Below are 13401 nucleotides of genomic sequence, written 5' to 3' on the forward strand. Positions count from 1 at the left end.
TAAATATTTTCAGCATGAATATCTGAATCTGAATACATAAATTTAATTGTAATCCTTATCACCTTCATCTATCCATTAGTCTGTTGACCATCTATCTCTATTACTCTCTATCTTTTGCCTTTGATAGAATCTCTTTCAGTGACAAACCCGTCCATTCTTTTAGGTATGCTGTTTTCCATCGCCTCTGTCGGCCTCTCCTTCTTTTTCAACATCTAGGCCTACAAACTTTTTACCAGAAAGACAGAGTGAGTTGATATAAGCTTGGTAAAAATGTATTTTTTTTCTCTCCAAAAGACTGTTACTGATAATATAATTTCACTGTTGGGAATGAGATTGAGCCTATAGATCTAGTTTGTGTGTGAGAGACGGTGTGTGTGTGTGTGTATTGCTTCTGCATGGACCTACACGTGAAATTTTGCAAGTCATCCAACTCAAGGGAAATGTAATATTTATATCAAGGAGGCCAATAGTATTAATAGAAATCGGGGAGGGGGGATCTCTGCTTTTGTTGTGCAGACTTTTCGTTATTCACTAGCTTGGCTGTCTCAGGGGAGATAACTGTCGTTCTCTTCGACAGCTGATTACCGGTATTGTAATCAGTTGTGGGTTTTAAATTCTAAAATATTATATACAATACCTCTATCTAGATCTAGAATTATTGTCTGCAACAAGGTTTCTGCTAATATTTATCCACATAGACTGGAATCTAGATCTAGTCGTAGTGTCAACAAGAAGAGATAAAAGAATCATGGCCAACAAACTTAGGGCAATTTTATTTCTTGGATCGACGAGAGAAGGACGCTTTGGGTTACGAGTAGCGAAATTTATGCAGAAACAGCTTGAAAATAAACATTTCAATGTTGACGTTTTCGGTAAGCAATGGCAATAATAATCTGGAAGTCTAGATGATAGATCGTATTACGTATAGAATCTAGAATAGATGTAAATCAGAATAATCATAGAATTGCCTAATCTCATATTGTCTTATGAATAAATCAAATAGATCTAAATGTGAACTTATATTATTATAATATAGATTTATGGTAATCCTGTATATCAGCGTCCCGCGTTCATAAAATGCCGATAATTAGCCAGGATACAATTTAATTCATTTAATACATGTAATTAGTGTTTTTTAATAAATTTGGATTAAAAAAAAGAACCTTTACATTTTGAATGACATAAATAAAGTACGTTAGCGACTTTTAATATGATCTGCACGACGCCATTTTGTTTGTTGGTAAGGTACAGTGGTGTTGCCAACTTGTAGTATTTTAAGGATCTTTTTTTTTTTTTTCACATTTTGTTTACTAAAGGCTGTTGTAGGTGTTCTAAAGATAAATAAAGTAATTAATTATAGAAACTAAGGTAAATTTTTATGATGGATAGATGAGTGGATGGATGTTTGTGGTTGGTTATTAGCTTAGATTGATGGTTGGTTGCATGGTTGTGTTAGGGTGTTTGATGGTTGGATGTTGTTGGTTTGCTGTAGTTGGTTGGATGGATTGTTGTGTTAGGATGTTTGATGGTTGGATGTTATTATTTTGCTGTGGTTTTTTGGTTGGCAGTGGTTGGTTGGTGTTGGTAGGTTGATTGTGGTTGATTGCATGGATAGTTTATTGGTTGATTTGATTGATGGTTGGTTGTGATTTTTTTGTTGGTTGGCAGTGGTTTTTTGGTTGTGGTTGAATGGATAGATGGTTGGCTGGGAGGTTGTGTTAAGATGTCTGATGGTTGGATGGATGTTGATTTTATGTTTTGGTTGGTTGGATGGATGGTTTAATGGTTGTTAGTGGTTTGTTGTTTTTTGGTTGATTGAAATTGGTTGGATGGTTTGATGGTGTTGCTAGGTTGGTTGTGGTTGGTTTGATGCTATTGGTAGGTTAGTTGGATATTGTTGGTTTGCTGTGGGTGGTTGGTTGGTTATTTTTGGTTGGACGGTTTGATGGGGTTGGTAGGTTGGTTGGTTGTGGTTGGTTGGATGGTTTGATAGTGTGTTTGATGGTGTTCTTACATTTGTTGGTTGGTTGGATATTGTAGGTTTGCTGTGGATGGTTGGTTGGTTGGATGGTGTTGGTTAGTCAGTTGTGGTTGGTTTGATGATGTAGGTAGATTTGTTGGTTGGATATTGTTGTTTTGCTGTGGATACTTGGTTGATAATGGTTGGTTGGTTGGATGGTTTGATGGTGTTGTTAGGTATGTTGGTTGGTTGTGGTTGGTTGGTTTTGGTAGGTTTGTTGGTCGAATGTATGGTTTGTTGGTTGATTTGATTGATGTTTGGTTGTAGTTTGTTGTTTTGGTTGGTTAGCAGTGGTTGGTTGGTTGTGGTTGGTTGGATGGTTCTGTTACAGTATTTGATGGTTGGATATTATTTGTTTGCTGTGGATGGTTGGTTGACAGTGGTTGGTTATGGTTTGTTGGATAGTTGTGTTAGGTTGTTTTATGGTTGGATGTTGTTGGTTTGCTGTGGTTGGTTGATTGGATGGTTCAGTTAGGCTATTTGATGGTTGGATGGCTGTTCAACAGTCTCCCGAATCGACAGGAATAATAAACAAACTAGTGTGACCATAAACGAAACTAATATCCGATTCTCACTCCATCACAACTACGCTATTACACTCCTGGCACTACTTGCTCTTATCGAGACCTAAACGGGGACTGAACTAGCCTCCCGTAATTCTATCTATCCTGACCACAGCTACCCTTAATGACCTCCCCTAAATGTCTCCCCTCTAATGTTTGTCTCTATTGTGTAGTTGTCTCCCAGCAGTCCTCCCCTTGTATAAATAATGACTTCTGCTACATGAAATGTTTCTAACCGCTAACCATGGCAATAGCACCCTTGTTTAGTCTTTTATAGCGGCCCCGAAAGGGGAATAGATAGCCGCCATTAGTTTTGTGTGGTCTGTCTGTCATTTCGTCCATCCCATTTAAATCTCAGAAACTAGATAAGAAAATGATAATTGAACATCATTTCTTTCTTTTCCGAAAATGAACCATTTAATGTTCAGAATTAACTATACAAGCAGAATTTTTTTTTAAATACACCACTTTTAAGTGAAAAACTTCAAAGGAGGTAAGTATTTTTTAAAAAGGTCACAGACTTCTTTATTAATAACTCAAGCTTCATTCATAGATTCGTGATCGATACACGACGATTAATATTTCAGATTATAACGTCGTAACCCAAACCTCTGCAGGACGGTAAGAAATTCGGTCATTTAGCATTGCGCATGTTGACTGTGGCTGCTGAAACTGTCACTAACTTTACTAACGAATTGCTTCTAGTCGCGATATTGAAACTATTTCATCTAGCCGCTTTCATCGATCGATCCCAGTCTTTGGTATATAAATTTAAGAAAACACGCTGCATGTTTTTTCACGTTTTCATTGCGTTTTATTCTATTGATATCTGCGCTCTTTTTGTGTTTGACATTTGTGACGATACGAAGCTTGCATATAAAAATTCATTAGTGTTTACCTAGCAGTCGAGAGAATTTTTTTTAACAATACCTCTGTTCATGTCAGAACTTCGTGGAACTTTCAGAAATCTGCATGGACGCTGATATCAAAACAGCTCAAATAAATTTCCTAAAAATATTAAAAGTTGATGTATATCGCTGATAAAAAAAAAAATACTAGATCTAGCTCATAGGCCACATGGGAAAAACTCTAGTTTGACCGTTATAATTTTTCAAAATAAATAATAAATAGGCTAAATGTAAATTTTCTTGACTACTAGATTTAGATCGCTTTTGAAAGGACTATCACGTTCGGGAATTTCCGAAAGTAAGATTGTCAGTTATAAACGTGTCCACCCAACTTGACCAAGACTGAATTCTTTCACAATTTATCTCCCCTCGCCCAGCCCCAAATTCCACCGGCTCTAATGTTGTAAACTTGCCATACGGGTATCACATAAACTACCTTGTTCATCCCTATTGTTAAGTTTTAATTGTTTACCGCTCCGAACGATGGGCAACAAAATAGAAACTGTACTACCGCTAACCTGCAGGTAGGAAGCACTAGTCCGTAAGAAAAGAATCGAAAAAAGTGGACAAAGTTGTACCTGGTTTGGTTACGTAGTCATACGATAGGGGACAATTCTATACACTAAATCTACACTGACGGTTGACATCCCTCGGCATGTAGATAAATGTGTGAAAATGAATTTTCTGAAATTAACATTCTTCTTTCGTAGAATGCCAGTAGGTCGACTTCCACAGGACATCCTGTATGGCGATCTAATTGAAGGCAGGAGAGCCGCTGGTCGCCCACTTTTACGTTATACGGATGTATGCAAACGCGACATGAAACTCTTCAAAATCGACACTGGCAACTGGGAAGAGGTGGCACTGGACATATCCACATGGAGAGAGAGCATAAAGGAAGGGTCACAGATTGCAGATGTCATACACAACAGAAGCAGAAAGAAGGGTGAAAATGCAATGGCGCCTGGTGATTTTATATGCCCAACCTGTGATCGCAGCTGTGTATCAAGGATTGGCCTCTTTAGTCACACAAGAAGTTGCAAAGGGAAAAGATCGTCTCACGAGACGTAAAATGCCACAGAGATATATCATAAAACATTTTAACAATTTGATACATAAGTGGCATCCATTTGCTCCTGTGGCCCCACCAGTCCATTTTGGTGCCGGCCCGCCGGGCATTTGCCCGAACGCCCATATAGCCAATCCGCCCCTGCATTTACAGCACCAAGATTCGTAGTGCTCCTAAAAAATGAAAAGTCTCATAAAATCCTCCTAAAAATTGCCCTCACCTAAAATCTAGGCCTACTTGTAGCAGTGGACAGTTCGTAGATCTAGGCCTACCTATAGTGGCAGTGTGTACCTTTAGATCTAACATGTAGTGAAAATAATTCTCACCTTACCTGAAAACTCTTTGAATTTTAGTCAATTTAATGTTCTCGATATATTTAATGTCTTGATTTACGCTAAATCACTAGAATCTAATGAATATAATTAGCACAAATGCACACCATGACCATATATAAGATACATATAGGTACTAAAAATATACATTTTCACCACAGAGAATATTATGAAGGCATCTCTAAACGAATGTTTCTTATTTAAAAAACATGAAATAGCGACATATTTGAGATGTTTAAAATAAATCTTTGGAAAAAAAAGATAACATTGTTCTCTGTTCTGGCTGGGATGTTGGCAAGATATTTATTATTTCCACAATCAAGTACCAATAATTTATTTGAAAAATGCATAGTTTTGTGTATGTTTTACAATGCATCAAACAGGGCAGGACAAACTGAATTATATAAATGTGTATATGTATATATATGTCAATATATATGTATATATATATCACACATATATCACACATACATATAGATCATACATTCCATCCTTAAAGTCTCCTAAAATCTTGTCATGGTTAAGTTCTACTAACATTGACATCTCTATATCTTATATTTGTCAATCGCTGTAATTTGATCACAGTATTTTACTATTTTAAGTTTTTTAATTTCTGAAAAAAAAAATTCTGGAAAAAATGAGTAACAGAGCCTAAAGAAAAACGTGAGACATAATAATTATTTATACTGGTGGGGTATGTAATAAATCTGGACATAGATCTAAAACAATCACAGCATAAGAGCATATTATATATATATATATATATATATATATATATATATATATATGCCTATAAATATATATATTTTTGACATAGATCTAGATCAAAACTCTAAACATTTGAAATAAAAATACAAAAACAAAAATATATATTTAAAATAATTTATCAAATTGTTGTTTTTTTTTAGATCTGCATAAAATAAAATCGTTTTCTGATAAAAAAAAAAAAAAGTAGTTAGAAAACTTAGATTTGTAAAAAAAAATGTTTATTTGTAGTTGGCAGCTTTCGAAATGACACGCCTCCCCCCGCCAAAAAAAAATCTAGCCAAGTTGCTGATCAAGCCTTGACAACAAAGAATGTCGTGAAAATGACGCGGGGCGCTGATCTACAGGATTACCAGATTTATAATCATCTATCTATAGTCTATCTTCTATATTGACTTTAAGTCACTATAGAGTAGACTATAGTGTCTATAGCTAGTATAAATAATTATAATATAGTATTATAGTAGGTATACGAGATCCAGTAATCCAGATCAATATATTTCAATATAATATTCTAATAATATAGTCTATATACTTATTATACTTACACTATCCAGTAAATTTTAGTTATTTATTATAATGTTATAAGTTTACAAGGGCCTGACTCACCCCTCTACTTCTCTCATGATCTAGATACTGACTCTTCTAGTTTATATTTATTCATATTCATAACCATCATATTAGGCATATATATATTTACCTAAAGACTAGGCCTAAGTCAGCTAAGTAAAGTTATAATCTAAATCATATATTATAGAGTGCTTGAAAATTTGTAATAGGTCCCCATCATTAGCCTGTTTAAACTATTGTTCTGTCTGAAAGGCATCTAAGTAGATGCAAATTTGTTGCACCTCTGTTTCCATGGGCTCATTTCCCAAGACTCTCATAACTATAGAAGCGAGGCCTAGGGTCAGGCATTCTGTAGAATATGTTATTTTCCATCTCTGCTGCAATGGTCATGTGGATGTCCTTCATAAAACGGTCACTCAGGGAACAGTGTGGGACCATGACAGGATGGACAAAATGAAGAATCTAATAGTGAATAGAATTAACAAGAAATGGACAAGCTCTCATCCAATCACAAGAAAGACAATGCCTATTATAAAAACTATCCGGACATAACCAACATCTAATCTTTTGCCTCAGAACTGAACATAACAGAATAAGACAACACATGTTCAGGAAGCTAAAATCAGGGCTAGTGAAATCTTCCCTTGTAGAGTGTCACAAGAGAATGCTGACCATGTCCTTCAAAACTGCATTCTTTATCAAGAGGTCATAAAACACCCCTATAGAAAGTTCATCTAGTATGTTTGTTTGTTTGTTTTACATGTTTCGGATGTTCCTTCAGAGTTGAAGATAGTTTACTTCCTAGTCCAAACCTGCTGCTGGACGACGGGGGATGGGAGCGGGCAGGGTTTGAACCCTCGACCGTCGATAAATCCGAACGACAGTCCAGCGCACAAACCGCACGACCAGGCAGCCATCTAGTCTAGTCATCTGGACAGTACGTCTATCAAGGGCCTTGACCTCCACAAACTCAATATTATACTTTTAAAAAAAATTAAAATATGCATATTAAATATTTTTTTTTAAAGGAAAGTAAGATTAAATTTACAAGAACTCTATTTCTTTCTTATAAAAATAATAATAGTAATAAATGAGAATGAAGAAGAAGACATGACAGGACTATTGGGCCTTTCCTACATCCTTGGCAGTGCCATGGGGGAAAGTTCTTAGCACATTGATAGGGGTCCTGTTTTGATTCCGTATTAGCTTAATCATCTTCTCTAATGACCATTTCACCTGGGCGCCACATTGAGTGTGAGAATTATTGCCCAGGATAGTGCTTGCAAAGATCTATTTTATACTTCAGTTGACAATTCAAATGCAGAATCCTTAAATGTTTAGCCTCTATACTCTTTGACCCTTTTGTCTTTCTCCTGCTCCCTTACCTTAGCCTCCCCTTCAACTACTGTACTCCATTTAGGTCCATCTACCTCCCCTTTTGTTAACTGTATAGTCTACTGGCTCCATCATATCCAACAACACTCTACTGGATAAAGACATAAACAACAGGATAGCCAAGGCAATGGCCACCATGTCACGGTTGCAGAAAAGAGTCTGGGACAACATATTGCTGACTAGCAGTACTAAAGCCCTAGTCTACCGGACCTGTGTGTTGAGCACCTTGCTGTACAGAAGTGAAACATGGTCAACCTACTCATGGCAGGAAAAAAAGCTGAATGTCTTCCACCTCCGATGCCTAAGGCGGATCTTTAAAATAAGGTGGCAAGATAAGATAACCAATGAGGAAGTGCTACAAAGAGCAGGGTGCCAGGACATCCGCTCTGTTATCAGCAGCAGTCGCCATGGCTGGTTTGGACACGTTCATAGAATGCCAGAAGGTCGACTTCCACAAGATCTAATAGAAGGCAGGAGAGCCGCTGGTCGCCCACTTTTACGTTATACGGATGTATGCAAACGCGACATGAAGCTCTTCAAAATCGACACTGGTAACTGGGAAGAGGTGGCACTGGACAGATCCACATGGAGAGAGAGCATAAAGGAAGGGTCATAGATTGCAGATGTCATACACAACAGAAGCAGAAAGAAGGGTGAAAATGCAACTGCACCTGGTGATTATATATGCCCAACCTGCGATCGCAGCTGTGTATCAAGGATTGGCCTCTTTAGTCACACAAGAAGTTGCAAAGGGAAAAGATCGTCTCTTGAGACGTAAAATGCCACAGAGTCTAATGTACAACTGTAGATAGATCTTTTTTTCCACTTTAAAAAATTATTATTTTAAGGCTTTTAACTCTTTATCTCCGTAATTATTTACCTTGTTCTGACAGAATTGTTCATTTTCCAATTTATACATTCTACCTTGTTATGATTAAACTTCAATAACATTTTTGTTTGTAATCAGAAAACGTTACTTTTGGTATATAATTATAGGAGAATGCATGCTCTTTTTATGTAACACAAATACACGTTTATAAAACCAAAAATGAATTTAGTGGGGTCTAATCAACAATGGTAACGTTAATTAGGAGAGAAAGAGTTAAAGAGAATCTAATTATTTTCAGATCCTTTACATTTGAAATTTCCACTTCTGGAAAGAACCATTTACTCTTATGAAGACAGGAGTAAATTACCAAAGTGGATGGTGGAATGTGATGACAAGGTCAAGGCTGCTGACGCCTTTGTGGTGTTATCCACTGAGTACAACCACAGTATTCCTCCTGCCCTGAGTAATATGTTAGATCATTTTGCAGCCAGTCATTTTGCTTACAAACCAAGTGCAATAGTTTCTTATTCTTATGGTGAGTATCTTCATAAAGTATTTTAAATTATTTTGCTTAAATCTGCTTGCAACTTGTTGACAAAAACAAGGCCTTAAAGCATAAAAGAAATTAAAAGCTAATGCAAAATTATTTTTTTTTTAAGACACTACATTCATTAATAAAATGTATTTTCTAAATTATTAGATAATAGTAAAAAAAAATAATTGAATACACTAATTATTTCATACATTCTTTGAATAAAAGCGTATGCTTTTGCTTAGGTCTTGGATGAACACCATGTTCTTAAATTCTCTTGATCAACTATTTATGTTGTTTTATAGCCTACTGGCAAGGCCAACACACACATTAGAATTAAATTAAGCAGTTTGTGAAACCCTATGTCATTCAGAGAATCATCTACTTCTCTTGCCCTATTAATCGAACCTGCAGGTGAAAATTAGGACCCCTCTGTAATGCTTACTCTCTATCTAGATCTATCCAGTGCCTCATTTTCCCAACTGTTGGTGTCAATTTTAATTTTGAAGAGCTTTATGTCTTGTTTGCATATATCTGTAGTCAAGTTCAGTAAAAATCTAGTGCTCATAATGAGTAATAATCTTTCCCTTTCAGACCTAATCATCCATAAAACCAATATTTTCTGTGGCCAATGGTTAACAATGGCATCAAGCAGCCAAAACTCTGTTTTTTTTTCACCAACTAATATTAGATACCTATTAATAAAAGGTGTATGAACTTTGGTACTCTGAAAATAAGCAGCCTTCAGGAAGTGTTTTGCTGGTCCCAAGCCGAGACAAATGAGGAGGGTTGGGCTTGAGGCTAGCAAACATCACCCTTTGAAAAACACGATACTACAGTATTCACAACAGTACAAAGCCTAAAAAACCTTGGTCGTGGTGATTCCTCCTAAGGTTAGTTCATGATGCACACCATTGAAAGCTCATGAGAAGCTGGCACCCAGATGACCAAAAAAGAGAAAGGCTGAGAGACCAAAGCAAACAAGGAGATCAGTAGAACAAGAAGCAAAGACGGCAGAATAGACATGGACCAAACTGAGAATCACCTAGAACATAGTCCAATGGCAAAGTACTGTTGTGGTCCTATTCTCCACAGGGTGTCAAAAGGACTAAATGAAGTCAAACTGTGGTATACTTTATAATCCTGGATACCTTATCCAGGTGTTTTTCAATATTCTAACTAAAAGTCCCTCAGTTGTAACTGCAACTTCTATTACTTGGCTAAAAAAGTAAAGTTCCCCTTTCAGACCATGCAGTCTATAGGGCAAATGATGTTACGGTCATGTTTCTTTGGCTAGCACAACAACCAACCGCCTTTACTTTTCCCCAACTAATGTCCGGTACCCATTAGAGCTGGGTGGACTTAAGAGGCACCCAAAGATTCCAAAATTAAAAATCCCTCACTATAAACTAAAAAGTCTTAAGACTTTAAATTTCATTTGATTACTTCTACTTCTATTATAGTAAAAGAATACAGATAATCTGAAATAAAACATTTTCTGAAATCTTTTCTTCCTAAAGGAATCTACGGAGGTATGAGAGCAGCCATGCAGCTGAGATCTTTTCTAAGTGAGCTAGGCACACCCAGCGTCTCCAATATTTTTGGCATCCCAGAAGTCCACAAAGCCCTTGACGAGAGCGGCCAACCTTTAAATGAACACATGGTCCCCGGGGCTGAGTTGATAATCAAACAATTAGACTGGATGGCCAGAGCCATGAAGAATCACAGAGATGCCTATGGTATACCAAAATAAAACTCTAGCTACATCCTAAGTCAAAACATGTGTTCAATTCTCCACAGCAGGCCTAGAAAGTGCTGATGTTTCATAAATCATACAAGTTCTCCACAATGTTTTTTTGTACTACTTCTAATGTATGAATTCCTTTAATAATGTTTAGAAACTGGATGTTATTGTATATGAATGTTTTAAGCTTAAGAAAGGTGCTTTGATATTCCTTCCTTTTATGTCATCTACCTCGTCCCTGTACAACTAGCCCTCATGTATAGCATGACCTTCCATCATGTTTTTCAGATATCCACTTAACAACAAATGTACCTTTGTGATTCTTTGCCTCTCTATACAATGTTCATTTGACCTGCAATTGAGAAGAAAAAAATATCTTGGCAAAACAGTTTAAAAAAAAAAATTGTTAGGAAATAATATTTGAATACACCTGCTGTGACATACTAAGAATGTTGACTGAACATTTTTCCCCTCTTTCTAGATTCAATATTTTTGTATGCAATTATTATTTATGTACTTTTTGCTTCATCAAAAAATGCACATACATTGATTTGTATAATCTGAACTATAAGTTTCAACCCCTCTTTGCCCCAGTCACCATCAGCTTTAGTTCTTCCCTCTTCATGTGGATATTACAAATGGATGATGTTTAATAATTTAAATACACAATGGACCTCATTCACCAATCGTAAACAAACAACATTTAGTCACATGATCTTATTGATAAAACAATGAAAAAAACTGTCACGTGACAACCATCATGAATTAAACATGAGATCGTAAATTATATAGAAGAGATAGAGAACCACGTGGCTAAATGTTGTTTGTTTACGGTTGGTGAATGAGGTCCATTGCTGATACAATGTTAACTTTTTTTTTGTGATGTTATACAATCCTTTCTCAAACCTTTTGTTATTTTCCCCTTGTTGAAGTCCCTGTTTTGTTTTCCCCCACACATTACCTTGTACTTTGATCACTAGGAAAAAAATGTTTATGTTAAATTTATGGCATTAAAAAAATGTGATGACAATAAGACTTAAGTCTCTTCATTTAGGAGAATCTGTTTTGCGTAAGGGGAGAGTACTGATTTCTATACTTTATCACTTCAAACCAGTGGGAAGGGTTGCCTGAATCAGCCAGAAAAACTAATGACTTAGCAGAGTTTAAGTCATGCATGACTAGATTGACACATGAAAGGTGTAGGACGTAATTATCTTCTTTTTTTGAAGTAACGTCTTTAAAATAAGAGAACAGTTTCTAATGAATCCATGAATATTATACTTGGAATTGAATTTCTAACAAATATTTAAACTTTTAAGCCTAGTCAGCAGTCAACATTTATAAATTTTTCCTAGGGCAATCATTGTCTTTGTACATCATATGTCGAGATCTATATTTTATTACAATTGATTCTAAATAAATACATCTATATACCTTATATGCTAGTGATAATGCACCTTTTAAAGTTCTAGAGAGCTTATTTTGCTTTCAGTTGTAGCCTGGAAAAGTTTGTTTATAACAAAAATTAGACAAACAAAAGTGAGGAAGATTTTTTTTCTTTGTAATGGGGAGAGACACTTCTGCTGGTCTTGAGTTGTCTCCTTCAATATTTGTGTAAGATAACTCTTGTCCTCCAAGTTTCAACTAGTAAAAATATAGGTCTGGATCTGGAGCGCAATTAGACTACTTCTCAAATATCATTATTCATTAATGAATGTTTAATTATTTAAAGAAGAGAGAAAATTTTCTCAACAATTAAATTCTCTGTTTACTTGGAGGCATTTTCAGTTCTAATATGTGCTTGAGATGAATGAGCTGGCACATGGAACTGTGGGACAAGACAACTAGTACAGTCACTTTATCATCTGGGCACTTAACTTTGCTCTGAAATGTTTATATGCTGCTTATCCAGCTTAAAAAATAAAGTAACCCTTTCTGACTTATCGATCTACAGGGTAGATGATGTAAAGGTCATCTGTTTTTGTGGTCCATGGTTAACAAGGGTGTCATGTGGCCTTCACTTTTCACCAACTTAAGTCAGGTGACCATTAGAGCTGGCTCAGAGACTCAGCATGCTCACAAAAAATCATTCTATGCAAACATATCTGTCTCTTTCAACTGGAGCTGATACATGTTTGATGTATACACTCAGTGATAGCACATACAAATCCCACATCTTCACAAAATATTTGACAAAAGTGAATTGACTATGGATCCGTGCTCTACTTAAGTGATAATAATGAAATTTTAGAATTGTGGAATTATAAATTTTCAGAATATTTCTTAAATCTACTAATAAAATAAATTGATGCATTGTTAAAAAAAAAAATGTTTATTCACATCATAAAAATTTGTTCAAAAATCAATAAATATCATGCAGTATGGCTTAATACATTAAAAACATGACACGCTTAATACATTAAAAGACACATCCGAATGAGAATAAAACTTCCGAATGGCAGTCGTACTACTTTCACCACCTCAGGCCAAAACATTCAAACTTTTGTGGCGAAATCGACATATAAATAGCACCATGGAGTTAGGGAAGAAAAACATGCCAGGAAGGAAGGGAGGGTCAGGCTTCAAAAACATCTAGAAGTTGTGACAGAACAAACCTTTAGTACAAATAAGGGATAACCATGACCTATAGAAAAGAAGTCAGGTTGTGTTTATT

General features: G+C 35.9%; 1 protein-coding gene across 1 annotated transcript; it reads left to right on the plus strand.

The window, feature by feature from the left end:
* The first annotated feature begins 627 nt into the window (after positions 1–627).
* Positions 628–11415, plus strand: LOC106064108 (FMN-dependent NADPH-azoreductase-like). Its single transcript, XM_013222607.2, has 3 exons — positions 628–872; positions 8750–8986; positions 10504–11415. The coding sequence occupies exons 1-3, from the start codon at positions 749–751 to the stop codon at positions 10734–10736; spliced, it is 594 nt and encodes a 197-aa protein (XP_013078061.1). The 5' UTR covers positions 628–748; the 3' UTR covers positions 10737–11415.
* The last annotated feature ends 1986 nt before the right edge of the window (positions 11416–13401 follow it).

The sequence above is a fragment of the Biomphalaria glabrata genome, chromosome 17 (assembly GCF_947242115.1).
Source record: "Biomphalaria glabrata chromosome 17, xgBioGlab47.1, whole genome shotgun sequence".
Lineage (NCBI taxonomy): Eukaryota > Metazoa > Mollusca > Gastropoda > Planorbidae > Biomphalaria > Biomphalaria glabrata.